This window comes from Camponotus vicinus, unplaced genomic scaffold (assembly GCF_025532165.1).
Source record: "Camponotus vicinus isolate PSW18456_S1 unplaced genomic scaffold, iyCamVici1.0 SCAF_2, whole genome shotgun sequence".
Taxonomy (NCBI): Eukaryota; Metazoa; Arthropoda; class Insecta; order Hymenoptera; family Formicidae; genus Camponotus; species Camponotus vicinus.
In genome coordinates, this window is record NW_028141956.1 from 20,971,976 (window position 1) to 20,988,667 (window position 16,692).

A 16,692-nucleotide genomic window follows, 5' to 3' on the forward strand; every position below is an offset into this window, starting at 1 on the left:
GTTTTCGAGGACACATTTTATGTACAAAATCAATGGGAGTTAGCGATCTAGTTATAGTATAGATATCTGTGGTCTGGTCACGGTACGTGTCTCATCTTATTCGTCGAAACGAAATTTGTAAAAAAATGGCAGAACCAATAGAAATTGTTATTAGACAGCTTATTAGAACTGTTATTGGGAATTGTTATTGTTATAAGGAAGCTTAATAATTGAAAAAGAAGTGAGACAAGAAAATTACAAACAATTTTTATTTATTTAAATAAGAAAATTACAACAATTGTACTCTCTTTTTATCAATTTTTAATTAAAAAATAAAAAAATTAAGGGTGGGGTTCCATGGAGCGTATTACGATACGCGCGTATCGGGCGTATTGAAAATCTGACCAATCGCAGACGTAACTTTCCTGTATCACAAACAGCGGAACGTCTGCGATTGGTTAGATTTTCAATACGCCCGATACGCGCGTATCGTAATACGCTCCATGGGACCCCACCCTAACTTTCAATAATAAATTTAAAAAATTTCATTACTTCTATAGTTACAAATTATATTTTAAGAGATGATAAATGATAAAAAAATAAATATACATTAGCATTTTGAGATGTCATTCATACCATAAACTGCCACCATGTTTTTTCAAAACTTCTAGATACGCTCATATATATATTGCCGCCATGTTTTTTCAAAACTAAAGGTGAAAGCACATAAAATTGCATAGGCGCATAACCATAAGCATAAAGAAATTGATTGGTCCACAAATATATGCATAAGAAAATGAACCAATCAATTTTCTTATGCTTATGGTTATGTGCTCCTGCAATTTTATGTGCTTCCACCGTAATCGAGTGGCCAGACTCTATATTCTAGGGATTCTACTTTAACCGAAGTTTAACTCGTTAAAGGAAGATTTACATTGCGTCCCAAACCCATTGTATCCAATCAGACGTCACACATCGGACATTGAACGCAATGGCCCATATTCTGAATCCTCTTTTATCGATAAAAGTGCTCCTAAAAGCGGCCTGTAGCCAATCAGAAGGCTTATATGCCACTTTTAGAGGCACTTTTATCGATAAAAGAGGATTCAGAATATGGGCTAATGGGTGCATCCAGAAGCACAACTGCTCACTGAGCGGCTAAGTAGCACTCGAATGTGATTGGTGAATTCAAAGATAGAAACCAATCACATTCAATTGCTACTTAGCCGCTCAGTGAGCGGTTGTGCTTCTGGATGCACCCAGTGTAAATCCTCCTTTATGGCCATCACACATGAAATTCCATAAGCACGTAAGACGTAAACGTAAGGAAATCGACCAATCACGGTCAAGTATTAGCCCCTCCAAGGGGTCAAAACTCGACCGTGATTGGTCGATTTCCTTACGCTTATGTCTTACGTGCTTATGGAATTTCATGTGCGAAAGCCTTTAACGAGCTAAACTTCGATTAAAATAAGTTGTGGAACTGGGCCTCAGTGTATACTTTCTGAACTAGTGCAATCAATTCAGCTAAAAAGGACAAACCTTCTGCTAGTGCCCGTTAGTTTGTTTACCTTCAGAGAGGAGAAATTGAGACATTGAGAGAATGATTCCTTTGCAGATCATTGCTCGAACGAGTAAAATTGGTATAATATCAATATATGTGATATTTAATAATTTTCAATTGTGATAAAATTGACTTTGTTGTATTATAAAATGTAATTTTCGAATAGAATTTTTTTTTTAATTTTTATTAAGTTTTTAAAAGCTTTGCATTTTATGATACGCTAAAATTATACATCATATTTGTAAAAAAAAGTTGCGTTTAATTATCAAGTTATACATTTAAAAGATTGCTATATTGAGGTTATATTTTAATATTTTAATATTTTATAGGAATTTTGGCAGTATTATAATTAATTTCTAATGAATATACTTTTATTATAATTAACTTCTAATGAATATACATTTTATTCATGTTTTTTTGCAAGTAGATTACCTATGGACAAAATTGTGTTTATTTTATTATTAAAAATCATTGTTTTATTTATTTCTTTAATATTATCAATAATTGCATTATGTTATTCTTATGACAATTTGAAATAAAATGAGTTTTTTTGTAATTGTGCAATGAAATATAATATTAATGTCATATATATTTTAATCATCAGTTTTGATTAGCTTTTAATGATGATTAGATTTCTTGGTTAGAGTATGAATAATTAACTTTGACTTATTAATACCCAAATTTACCAATATTGTTTAGCTTTAGTTTTAGTTTAACTCACTCTGTCTTTTAAACTAAGATTATGTTACTAAGATAAAGTTAAACAACATTAGTGAAATTAGGTATAAAAGATTTTTTTATATTTTATAGAAAATTAATATTTATTTTATCTATGCAAAACAATTCTATTAAAATTCTATGTCATATGATACAAAGTTTAAGTAATTTTAATCTTATTAGTAATTGTTCTATACAGAATTGTGTAATTATATGATATATAACTTTTAGATGATTTTCTTGTTAAAGCAGAACAGAATATTGATGTCAAACTTTAACAATTAAATTAATACTCATTAATAAATTATATATATATATATATATATATATATATATATATATATATATATATATATAATAAACATAAAAAATAACATATGTTTTATTATAACATATGTTCTATTTTGTCAATTTAAAAAATTTTATTGTGTATATTTATTTATTATTTTTATTCAGAGTTTTTGATGAAATAATCATTTAAAACATTGAAATAATATGAATAATATTTATCCATTGAATAATGTTTACACATATAAATTATATATTATGGTATATTGATATTAATAGATATTCTGTAAGCACAAAGGAATTTTTTAATATACTAAGATCAGAGATTTTGCATCAATTTTCCTAAATAAATGAAGACAGACACATATTTAAGACACTTACTTAAAGCCAAACATAGTGCAATCAGGCCTTAATGTAATACAGAAAATTTTAATTTTCTTATATAAAACTACAAAGACTAATCAAGGTGCTGCTTCCCTTGAATTTTATGCCATTCGATTTGGTGGTCGAAATGGCTGTCAGAAGAAAGTACTCATTGAACTGATTACAATAGTATAAATTTTGTAATATATGGACATACTGTTCTAAAGAAAATGGGCTTTTAAAATTCCAAGTCTGCCACTTACTGCTATCAGTTGCTGAGTAGCGCATTGTTAATTTTTCTTGCCCATTTTCTCTGAAATAGCAGATCCATTATCCATGCATTAAAAAATTTATACTATTATAATCAGCTTAAGTATTTCTTTGTAAATCATTTTGATCATCAAACCGAGTAATAAAAAATTGAGGAACCTACGGCCATTTGGCTGCATTCTTTATTATTAATTTTAAGAATTATATACTTTTTGTCTTATGTGTTTATCAGATTTATTTATTTTCTGTAAACAAATTTTGACTCTTTTTTTATGGTGATGAACTAGCTAATATTGTTATTTTTACATATTACTTTTTTATTCACTGTATGAAAGAAATTATCAGACAAATTTGAGACGACACCTATTGGACAGAATCTATATAAAAACTTTTATTATTATTAAATTGTGTCTATATTATTTTATATGATATGATATGTAAATAATTTTAAAATTAGTTTTGAATATTTCAGCTCCAAGATTTGGCAGGTTTACTTCATATGGTATAAACATATATTTGAACCGAAGTAAATATTACTATGTAAATGAGCAAAAAGACAAAACCTGGACAGATATTATGGAAGCTGCAACTACACATATGTTTTTTCTCGAAATTGTCCGAGGAATGGGTCTTGTTGTATCTCAAATATTTAGAGAACCAGCAACAATAAATTATCCATTTGAGAAAGGACCTTTGAGTCCTAGATTTAGAGGTGAACATGCATTAAGAAGGTATATTTTCTATAATAAATAATATATTTACATCTTTTTAAATATATATCATACAATTTTTATAATATTCTGCATACATGCATATCTAATATATAGCTTTATATAAATTTTTTTATTATTTAGGTGAGGTATTTAACTTACAAACTTGCAAACCTTATAAATTATATCTTGTATAAAAAATTATCATATACAAAAATTGACAGATGATTTTGAGAGGCTCATTATATAATATATATATTTTTTATAATATGAAGCGTTTCAAAGAGTTAAAGGTTTTTTTGTTTAATGAGATATATTTTTTATATTTTATGAGATATATTTTTTATATTACAGTTAAAAATATATTAAATTTTGAATAAAAAAAATATATTATCATTTATTGACTCTAAACATAATAGATAATGTAATAAAGATATTGAAAAAGTAATAAGGAGAGAGAAAGAGGGGGGAAGGGAAGAAGGGGGGAGAGCGAGCGAATGAGTGAGTGAGTGATTGAATGAGTGAGTGAATTTACAACAAAAGTAATCCTTTTGTCAATCATTCAATTCAATATGGAAGATATGTCGATATATGTATATAAGTGTTGCAAAAATAAAATTTAATAATGATGAAAAAATAGATATGCTTCTTATTTATGATGTACATTGAAAATGCATTAATGTTAATGGATAACAAGTGTGAACATCCATATAAGGTGATCTGTATTAAAATGTAATTTCTGTATTAAATTGTAATAATAATATACTTGATTGATAATAATAATAATATATTAAGATTACTTATGTTGATAAATATATTTTGAATATTTTATTATATATCTGTAAGTTAGAACGAATAATCTATAAGCTTACAACCAATAATATATTTTTTAGAATTTCAATATATTTCATAACTATGACAAAAAATATAATATATCATTTAAAAAAACAAATTGATCTTCAAATATTTGAAACGTCTCTATTTATAAAAAAAATATATATTCTATGTATAACAATTTTCTCGAAATCATACAACTGTTGTATGTAATAATTTTTTATATAACACATAATTAATAAATTATTCAAATTAGATTATTCAATTACGTTAAATTATTTAGTTATACAAGTTAGATGCTTTACTCTATGTATGTGTTTTTTAAATTGATATACATATAATTTAATTTATTATACTTTGCATATTTAAATTCTTATTTTATTTTTATTTTATTTTTATTTTTTTTTATTTTTATTTTTTATTTTAATATTTTCATTCAAATAATGATATTGAAAAGAAAATATAATAAATAATTCAACATTCTAAAAAATATAAAATATATATGATGAATTATTTGTTACTTTCTTTTCAAATGTTAGATATAATTTCTTTTTAAGAATTAAAGAAGAAAAAGTAACGGCATCTTCTTAATGATAGATTCAACACGAAAATCTTGATACAAAAATGTCGAGTACTATAGTATATTAATTAATTCGTTCCTTGGCCCCTCTCACGGGACAAGGGGAATGTAAAAGTATGGCACCATCAGCCAGTAGCGGATAATTAACGCTGATTTATCGACTTAATTATCGATCGCCGCAAAAAAAACACGCTATTTTAAATAAAATACTAGGTTTTCTATATATTAATATCACTTTAATGTTATTTCTTATATATATTCTTACTTAGCGAACTTCTTTGTGGCGATCGTAATTAGGTCGATAAATCGATATCAATTAGCCGTTGTCAACTGATGATGCTATGATTATAATTTTATCATTCCCCTTATCGCGCGCCAAGGGGCCAACGAACGAATTAATGAAGAGTAGTATACTTTTTAATGAAAAGCGATTATATTTTTCGAATAACAGAGTTGAGATTTCGCGTGCTCAAACATGATGAAATGATAAGTGAAAGAAATACTCTTATGAAACTTCCTGATTTAATTACTTTCTACTGAAACAATTACACAATTTGTATTTCATTGCAAATATTCTAAAATATTCCAAAATACAAGATGAATAAATGGCAAATCTAATTCTATTATAATTTATTTATCTCGTACAACATAGCAAGATAAATATCTTCATATCATCAATATCTTTCATATCTTCAATATTGATTGATCTTTGACAGCTGAAATTGAAACATGCCGCAAATTTTTACTCGAATCATTTTTATGATGTCTTTAATTCTTGTAGCTATTATTCGTAAAAAGAAGTACTAATTTAATGTATGAAAAAGCAGAAAATATATATTGACAATACTATTGTAAATTTCTACAATAATCATAAAAAGGGCATCTCATTCATTTCTTTCATTTGTCATTTCTTTGTGCCTAAGCGTATGAAATCTTAATTTATCATTCATGTGTGAAATATATTCGCTTCCTATTATTTTATGCTTCTTATGGTTTTGCTTCATTGCAAAGAAATAGTTTAAATGAAATTTTTTAATTTTTTCCTTTATTGTGAATACAAAACTAATAAAATGTATAAATTGATGTAATATTACTTTTATAATAGAATTATCCAAACTAGCTATTCCTTTATGTTATTTAGATATCCTTCTGGAGAAGAAAGATGTATTGCTTGTAAGTTATGTGAAGCAATATGCCCTGCACAAGCTATTACAATTGAAGCAGAAGAAAGAGCAGATGGATCTCGACGTACTACAAGATATGATATTGATATGTCTAAATGTATTTATTGTGGATTTTGTCAAGAGGCTTGTCCGGTAGATGCTATTGTAGAGGTATCAAAGTTCTTCTATTAATAAAATAGAGAAGAAATAAAATAATATAAAACGAAAGAATTTTATAATTATTTTAAAATCATATTATTAAAAAATCGTTTTACAGGGTCCAAATTTTGAATTTTCAAGTGAAACTCATGAAGAAATGCTGTATAACAAAGAAAAACTTTTAAATAATGGAGATAAATGGGAATCTGAAATCGCTAGTAATATCCATGCTGATCATTTATATCGTTAACAGTTGTGTTATAATGTAGTAACAATTAATAATGTAAGTAAACATAAATATAAAATAAATTAAATAACAAGGAGAATTTTATTTAAATAGAAATATGTAGAAATATATTATTATATGATAAAAATATGTACAATATATATTATTTAAATATAATAATAAAAATGTAACAAATAATTACACTTCTGTGTTTAAATATTTTTTATTAGATTATTTTATAGATATACAGGGTGTCCCATTTTAAATAATACGCTCAAATATCTTCGAAACGGTACGTTAAATAAAAAAATGTTTCAAACAAAAGTTGTATGACTTGAAGGGGGCCATCAGATGATGACAATGATTTGACCTTGGACAGTCATTTGAAGGTCACCGTCATTTTCTTAAATGGAACTTCCTATTTTTTATTGCATACTCTTGTAGCTTATCTCAAGGGCTTTCCAAAACACCATAATAAAATATTTTTCCCTTAAGTACTTTTTGATTTATAAGGCTTGAAATCATTTCTTAATTTTACATAAACCGTAAAATATCTTGTAAAATATTTATTTTTCGATTATCTTACCTTAATACTTTTATATACAAAATAATGAGAGGAATCAATTGGTGTAAAGAAAACACATAGTTGTTTCGAAGAAAAAAAATGTAATTTGCACTTAACAATTACATATTTTTTCTTCGAAATAACTATGTGTTTTCTTTACACCAATTGATTCCTCTCATTATTTTGTACATAAAAGTATTAAGGTAAGATAATCGAAAAATGAATATTTTACAAGATATTTTACGGTTCATGTAAAATTAAGAAATGATTTCAAGCCTTATAACTTAAAAAGTACTTGAGGGAAAAATATTTTATTATAGTGTTTTGGAAAGCTCTCGAGATAAGCTACAAGAATATGCAATAAAAAATAGGGGGTTCCATTTAAGAAATTGACGGTGACCTTCACGTGACCTTCAAATGACTCTCCAAGGTCAAATCATTGCCACCATCTGATGGTCCCCTTCAAGTCATACAACTTTTGTTTGAAACATCTTTTTATTTAATGCGCCGTTTCGGAGATATTTGAGCGTATTATTTAAAATGGAACACCCTGTATTTGGATCGACCGTATCAAAGGCTCGAATATAATGTGTAAAATTAAAGCAAATTAAAAGCTGAACTTATGTAGTATGCATTTATTATTATTATTATTATTATTATTATTATTATTATTATTATTAAAGCTACATATTTATTATTATTATTATTATTATTATTGTACACATTATATTCGGACCTTCGATACGGTCGATCCAAATAATTGACATTTATGTACCGATCAATTTATTATGCAGTCGATAATCTCCCGCATGATAAAAAGACTGGCACACGAAATAAAACTAACCCTGTATATTTGCCAAGGAGATTGACAAGATGTGTTATGAAAATATTCAATAAAGCAGTCATGTATATTATGAAAATTTTTCAACAAAAAATATACAAACATAAATATCATATAATTGATTATTAATACAAAGATTTTCAGGACTATCAAAATTTCTTATTTGATAGCCAATTGTATGATGTTATGTTTATGTTTTCTTCTTCTTTTGGCAAACAGCAAATATTTTCTTGTTTATTCTGCTATGATCAGACTTAATATTATATTTGATATTCTTCATGTATTGCGGCTACAATCTGTTGAGAGTGGATTAGGAAAGGAAGCTTTAAATGGAAAGATTATTTTTATAAAGAAAATTTAGGATTGGGATGACGATTTTTAGTGTCGGATTTTGTAGCTATTTGTGGATATTTCTTGGTGCATGAGCGTTAGAAGATTCTTGGAGGGAGGAAAATAAAAGAGGATGATGTGCGGAAAGAAGAAAACAAATCCATAAGATGTAATTTATATTTTGATTGAAGTGACCATAGTTACATGCAGGGGACTTTACGATATTGCATTTGTGAAGACTGTGATTTAATGATAAATTATAATGGTTATATCTTTCTGATCCTTAAAATTTGTTAATTTCTAAACGGCCAGTTTTTATTTCATAGAACCAGAGAAAATTCTGAATACTGGATAGTATTTAAAGTACAGAGAATCTTTTGAAGGCTTGTTAGTTTGAGAAGATCTTGAATAGTTTTGCATAATTTTTCTTTTGAGTAGAAAAATAAGTAGATATGAAGAAATGCGAAATTGAAAGATTATTCTACAGCGTATGATATTTTTAGCTAATATGTCGTAGCGCCGATACAGCACAGAATATTGTAGCAATATTGTGGCAATATTGCAATGTTGCTGCAATATTACAACAATATTAATAATAATATATATTGCTACAGTATTCTGTACTGTATAGGCGGTTTCATTTCCTAAAATATTTGTATGTGCAGGGATCCAGATGAGCACAATACTAATGTTAAGAAGATCAGAATTTCAATTTATCTTTGATTGTTAGTATAAGATAATTATGATTTTTAAGGATGTTTGGAGAGAAAATTGTTTCAAATACGCTTATGGAGCCTAGAAGATTGTGGCTTGTTTAATATTGAAGTCTTCTTCTTTCTTTTTATAGCGAAGAGCAAGTGTTTTCTTGTTCATTCTGCCATGATTAATCTGATAATTTAATTCTCTTTAAATGTTAAATTTCAATCTATAGAAAGAGGTTAAGGAGAGGACAATTTAGACATGGAGATTATATTTGTGGAGGAAATTTAGAATTGGAGTGATAATGATGGATTTTAAAGTAATTTATGGATATAAGCATCAAAGGATCTATGAAGGGAGAAGAACAAAAAAGAACGAAATATACAGGATGTTCCGTAAGTCGAGGTAAATCGCTCGGGAGATGAATGGGGAACCAAAAACAAGAAAGAAAGTTGATACAAACGTAAGTCTGAAAATGCGTTGTTTTCGAGTTAGCGCCATTTTTGTTAAAATTTAAAATTGCTTTGCTTTTAAATTTTTTTGTCAAAATTGAAACATGAGATGGTTTTTATGAGTTTCAAAACAATTAAAGTCAAATAAAAGTTGCGGGGAGGGGGGAACCGCGCAACGAACAATGCACATGAGCGGCTTGTGCCCCCGCAACTTTTATTTGACTTCAATTATGTTTTGAAACTCATAAAAACCATCTCATGTTTTAATTTTGACAAAAAAATTCGAAAGCAAAGCAATTTCAAATTTTAACAAAAATAGCGCTAACTCGAAAACAACGCATTTTCGGACCTATGTTTGTATCAACTTTCTTTCTTGTTTTTGGTTCCCCATTCATCTCCCGAGCGATTTACGGAACACCCTGTAGAAAGAAGGGGACATATCCATAGGATATGATTGATATCTTGACTGAAATGCTCACATGCTTGCATGCTGGAGATTTAATAATGTTAAACTTGTAGAGACTATAATTTAAATCAGGCCTGGCCCACGAACTATAGCTCGTGCTTCCCCGCTTCCCCTTCCACTGGCGCGAGACGCGTGCACGCACTGTACATGCTGACAATGAGTGTAGAGTGCTGACGAATATGTGGAATAAGGAAGAGCGCGCGAGAGTGACAGCCTTATAGAGGGGATAGGTGGATCGAGGGGCCTGAAAGGAAAGACGGGAAGAGGCATTCGCGAGAAGAGGGGACATGTTCTCCTCCTCTCGTGCCCCGTGGGCGCCCACGAGGCCAGGCCTGATTTAAATTATAATAATTGGATCTCTAGTTCTTGAAGTTATATTGATTTCTATTTTGATTTCTTACAGCCACCCAGCTAGCAAGCACATCATTTTGATGTTTCAAATTGGTCATTCACTGATTATTCTTGACGTCACGAGTTGACGTTTTTAAAACGTAAAAGTGACAGTCTAGGCTATGTTCCAATATTCACTGCCAGTACTGAAAATCTATAGTATACGTCACGTAAACGGTGACGGTGATAATTGTGGCCGGAAAAATATTAATATAGATCACATATATACGCTTCTGAGAATTTCCGATACTTTCAAAACGATTGTTTTCAAAATCGTATTTGCTTGCGACCCTCAAACATACGCGAATAATACAAAGCACAGTATATCAGAGAAAAAAAATACAAATAATATCCAAACTTAATACTAATATGTTAACCTTGCTATTCTCGATCTCCTTTCCGTCTTAACGGATTTTATTCAAAAGATAATGCTAACAATTTTTGATATGCCCTTTGTTTTTTTTTTGTAGTGGGCCCCACGTTGGGCGCCAATTTGTGACCGTTTATTTTTTTATGTAGGGCTGATGATAATTGTGGCCGGTGATATTGGCCCACGGCACACCTTCGGCGCGATTTCTCTTCAAAACTTCAACTCTAAATTTGCATGGACGCCAGGTGCGGGAATACGCACCGCTCTAATAAAGTCTTTCGATAAATTATATAATTCACGGCACTCGAAAGAAGACAAAAGAATTCGGAAGCTATCGCGACGGACACTCCGCTAGCCCCGTATCGAGAATGGTAGAGGGGCGGTCCGTTTAATTTCTTATTTAATTAGGGAGGATCGAGAATGCAAGGTCGCTGAAAATAACACAAGTTATTAAGATGACAAAATTAGTAGTATATTTCACATGGATAGTTAAAAGCATTAATATTTGATAGCAGATCGACGCGGGCGGTTGAAGAAGAAAAATTATACAATCGATTTTAGTTATTTTATCACCGGCAGCAACGGGCCGGTGTGCGGGCACAAGCACCGCGGTATCACGTGCCAAGCGTTGACAAAAAGCGCTGAAAGAGTCTTTGGAATTCCGCGCTATGCGAGGCTTGTCGGAGTCTCGACAGCTAGGAATTTAAACAAATTTGTAATAATGATTACCGCGCTACTCGCCCTGTTAATTTTGTTTACCCTGCGTGGAAGGAAAGAGCGGATTATAAGATCAGAATAAATAGCCGGATACAGAATGAGTGAATTCTTTACACATTGATTTCGATTAACAATTACCAGTATGTTACACGTTAACGAAAAGAATTTAGATACGACTCGATTAATTAATAAAAGACACGCTAAATCAAACGCGAACAATTACTCACTAGAATATAATACACGGAATGCGAGTCGACGCTGCAACGCAATTGCCAGTTATCGAATATCGAGATCGCCGTATGTGTGTGAGTTCGGTTACAATACTTTTAACGGGTAAAAATTTACTATCAACAGTAATAATTGTACAAATAAACATTTACAGTGACTGTCGGCGCGCAACTGGGAGAGAGGGCACTTAATTTTACGAAAGCTCGAACAAAGTCTTTCGGCCGGCCGTCGTATTCTAAGACGCAAATATCGAGAACGCAGAAAAAGAATTTCACAAGGAATTTAATGACGGCAGCTATACGGCACCGACATTGTTCGAGCTAATTCTACCTGAATGATTTAACAAAGACGGCCAGATGGGGTCGACGCTTGTCTCACCGGTGACTCCTTGCGGTTCTCCGTGCTCTCGGCATCCACTTGTCGGATCGATAATTTTGGGCCGTCGTTCCCTTCGCCGGTCCGCCGAACAGTGGCGAGCGGAAGGCCCGTCGGAATCACGCCGGCGAATTAATGCGTAACTAGGCCACCTGTGGCGCTTCCGCAACCCTCAGGATCGTCGTGTGGCCCATTTAATCCTGCGGCCTTCAGGGTCGTACATGTGCCTGTCGCACCCCGTTTTCTCTTCGATTTTTCATAATTCCTCTCGTTGAGGCCCGTCAGGAGGGATATTTTCGGCAGCCACTCGCCGTTATTTATAATGTTCTTCTTTAGCGCTGTTCCGGCCGAGGTGGCTCCGACTCGGGGTCCCAGTGTTAATAAAAATTAAAAGGCTACAAGGACCAACGCAATGGTGGAAATATGCAAAAAATAAAACGGTTATTACAATAAAATAACCATATGAAAATGTTTATTTAATTTGAACATGACAAACGCCGCGTTTCAATCCAATTCGGATCCTTTTCAATGTCGACTAACAAAGTGAATAATAAACATTAAGATAAAAGCAAAATTAACAGTCATAGGAGAAATGTAAATAAGTTTCGGAACAACGCAAAGTCAAAAAAAGTCAAAAAATCGGAAGCAAATATATGTACAATAACGGAAAATTTAAACCGTCAATCACAAAAAAGGAAAGAACGCATCGCATTAACGTATCGCCACAGAAAACCCGAAAGCAACTCGTACCGCATATCACCAGTGTACCGTTAAAAACGAGATGATCCTCTCCAAAACAAAAACCGGAAGGAAATCCCACATACAGGTCCATGACCATTTCCAAAAGAAAAAACAGTCAAAGATGCATAAATCGATGACCAGTTGGAAACTTGATGGTCCAAATATGTGCGAGTAAAAGCTTAAAAATATGACACTCTAAAAAAGAAAAACAAGACAGAGCAATAATTTAACAAACAATCCGGAAACTACTTAAGAGAATCCTTCATATAAAGCAAGAGTAAAGTTAATATAATAAAATCACATACCGGTCTCTAAATTTGAAAGTGATCTCAAATCAAAAAATCGAACACAAAGGGAGAGCAAGTTAAGCACAACTTAACGTTCCAATCAACAGAGCCGAACTGAGGCACATGGGGATCACATATAGCCAAGAACGTGAAACATCAAAAAGAGGGGGGGGAGAGAAGGGAAAAGGAAGGAGAGGAACAAAACGTCACAGAAGGAAAGAAGACAGAACGAAGGAAAAATTCAAATAATCAATACGAACATTTTTTTATAATGGGCAAATACAACTTATCCAAGAAATCGGTATCGCTCTGAATGTTAAGGCCATGGTTCTGACCAGAGATATGTAACATCTCAGCAATTAGTCTCTTTTTATATCTAGGTTCCTCCTCCAAAATGGAAACATTCTCCCAATCAAACTCATGACCGTTTAATCTATGAAGGGACACAACTGAGAGAGAACCAGAAGATTTATTGATATCAGAATGATGTTCTTTAATTCTGGTCAGTAACTTCCTTTTAGTTTGTCCCACATACGAAGCATCACAGTCTAAACAACTAATTTTATAAATGACATTCACGTGGTGGAATTTAGGTACCGGATCCTTGTACAATCTAATAAGGGATTTTAATTTGTTATTGACTGTATATGCCAATCTTCTGTTCGCATAACTCTTAATGTTGGAAACAAAACCTCTTGGAAAGCTTGAGGAAAAAGGAATGGTGAAGAAAGGAATAAGAGAGGAGGAGGATTAAGTGAGAGCAGTTTCGTTATTGTTCACGTCAGAGATTAAAAACTTTAATCTTTGAGAAATAGTGTGAAAAATAAATTTAATAGGATAACCATTGCCTAATAAAGTCGAAATAATAAAAGAAAAATTCTCATTATGAAACCGTGGATGTGAAAGTTTAAAAATTCTATCAGTCAATCCAATAATAACTCCTTTTTTATGTGACAGAGGATGGTGTGAGAAAAATGATAGAAATCTTCCTGAAAAGGTCGGTTTCCTATACCAATTAAATTCAATATAGTTATTGTTGATTATGATAGTTGTGTCCAGGAAATTTATACTGTTGTTGTTTGAATATTCAATGGTAAACCGTAGTCTATTGTGAAGCGAATTAAAAACCTGGAAAATATGTTGGAAGTATTGTTTAGGAGCAGCAAGAACAATATCATCAACGTAGCGAACATAAAAAGGAAGGGAAACAGGAAGAGACGAAATTGCTCTGTCTTCTAAATCAGACATAATAATATTCGCTAAGATCGGGGAGAGAGGAGATCCCATGGGAGTGCCAAAAATCTGTTTATATATGACATTGTCAAATTGGAAGTAGGTGGAGTCCATAATAAGATTTAAAGAAATCAAAAATTCCTTATAAGGAATGTTGATGTTGTTTTTAATTAAATGCCATCTTTTAGCAATTCCTCCAATAACCAAATCTAATGGAACATTAGTAAAAAGACTCTCCACATCCAATGAGATTAAATCGTACCAATCATCTAAGAACATATTGTTAAGTTTTTTAATTAACTCAAAGCTATTCGCAATATGGCTATTCGGATTAGGTAAATTTTTGTCTAACATGTGAAGGAAAGACGCTAGTGAATAAAGAGGGCTATTAATACAAGAGATGATGATACGTAACGGGCAATCTTTCTTATGGATTTTTGGCAGTCCGTAGGCACGTGGTAAGATCCCATCTGTACTCAATAGCGCTCTATAAGTACCGTTAGAGATGTAATCATTTTTACGCCAACGCTGTAACAACTCCCTCAACTGGGAGATGACTCTATTCGTCGGGTCGCGGTTCACTACCATGTACGTGTTCCGGTCTGATAGAAGGTCATGCATCTTGTCAAAATATTCGGTCTTATCAAGAGAAACAGTTACATTCCCCTTATCAACTTTTGTGACAATGATATCAGGATGGTCAGAAAGGAATTTTTTTGTAATTTTAGTTAAGGATAGCAAACGAGAGTCCAAATCTGAAAAATGAGGAGGAGATAATAGACATTTATTAAGAGTCTGGACTGACAAACATCTAATATTGTTAGCCGTTTCCTGATCCAAACTGGAGATATTATGTTCAATATTTTTAATGAAATCGAATACAAAATGTTGCGAATTAGGAAGGGAACGCAAACAAAATTTCTCTCCCAATTGTAAGAGGGATTGAACTTCCTGAGGAATATCGGTCTTAGACAAATTTACAAACCAACTGTTATTAACCGAATTAATAAGGGATAAATTATCTTTCATGTGAAAATTCTTGGGATTAATATGTACATTAAAAGGAGTATGAGAGGGAGGTTGAGGAGTGGGTGAAAAGGAAAATGTGGGAAGGGGGTGCTGTTCATGAGGGCAAGAACCTGTAAAAGATCTTAACTTTCGCTTGTAAGAATTCATGGGAGGATGGGGGGGACGGAACAAAAATATTTGATAAGAGGTACGTTAGGACGAAGGAAATCCGGCTGTTTTTTAGCGATCCATTTTAGTTTGTTATTGATTCTCTTATTTTCTACAATATTAAAATGATTAAGAGAGGAACGTTGTCTCCTGATAAACTCATTGAGAATACGAACCGGGACCCGTCTAAACAGAATCTTAGAGCATCGCAGTACATTATGTTGTAGAAATCGTAACAATTGACGGTTTAAATTTTCCGTTATTGTACATATATTTGCTTCCGATTTTTTGACTTTTTTTGACTTTGCGTTGTTCCGAAACTTATTTACATTTCTCCTATGACTGTTAATTTTGCTTTTATCTTAATGTTTATTATTCACTTTGTTAGTCGACATTGAAAAGGATCCGAATTGGATTGAAACGCGGCGTTTGTCATGTTCAAATTAAATAAACATTTTCATATGGTTATTTTATTGTAATAACCGTTTTATTTTTTGCATATTTCCACCATTGCGTTGGTCCTTGTAGCCTTTTAACTAATTTTTTATTGATTTTATCTAACGGACCTTTATTTCATTATAATAGTCCCAGTGTTAATTTATCCGCTGGTTGGCCTTCCCCGCAATTGTTCTCCGTACCTGCTGGGCATATGAATGTTCACAGGGGCGGCAGCGACAGTCTTACTGGACTTTACCATTGACGAAATTAGATAATAATAATACTTAGCTTGGCGTGTTCCTTTTACTCGGCGCCTCCGCCCGCCCGTTTCCTTGTGTCCTGTACTTCTTCCTCAAGTTTGAGCCACCGGATGAGATCCCGTCAGCGTCTCCCATCGTGCCCGCTCTTAAGCCTAATCTTAACGCTAACAAATAAATTTCTACGCACGGGAGGCGAGTATAATCTCGCCTCCAATAGCCGCTCTCTCCCTAAATTAGGGGAGAACGAGGGCCCAAATTCATTCTCGGTCGG

At 31.8% G+C, this 16,692-nt stretch overlaps 1 protein-coding gene across 2 annotated transcripts; it reads left to right on the forward strand.

Moving 5' to 3' along the window:
* The first annotated feature begins 1,450 nt into the window (after positions 1-1,450).
* On the forward strand, positions 1,451-7,056 carry Nd-23 (NADH dehydrogenase (ubiquinone) 23 kDa subunit). Of its 2 annotated transcripts, none has more exons than XM_083090824.1 (4): positions 1,451-1,622; positions 3,639-3,912; positions 6,447-6,639; positions 6,746-7,056. In XM_083090824.1, the coding sequence occupies exons 1-4, from the start codon at positions 1,583-1,585 to the stop codon at positions 6,875-6,877; spliced, it is 639 nt and encodes a 212-aa protein (XP_082946950.1). In that variant the 5' UTR covers positions 1,451-1,582; the 3' UTR covers positions 6,878-7,056. The 2 variants fall into 2 exon arrangements, with proteins under 2 accessions (XP_082946950.1, XP_082946951.1); XM_083090825.1 differs by having other exon boundaries at positions 1,455-1,622; positions 3,654-3,912.
* Positions 7,057-16,692: the final 9,636 nt, after the last annotated feature.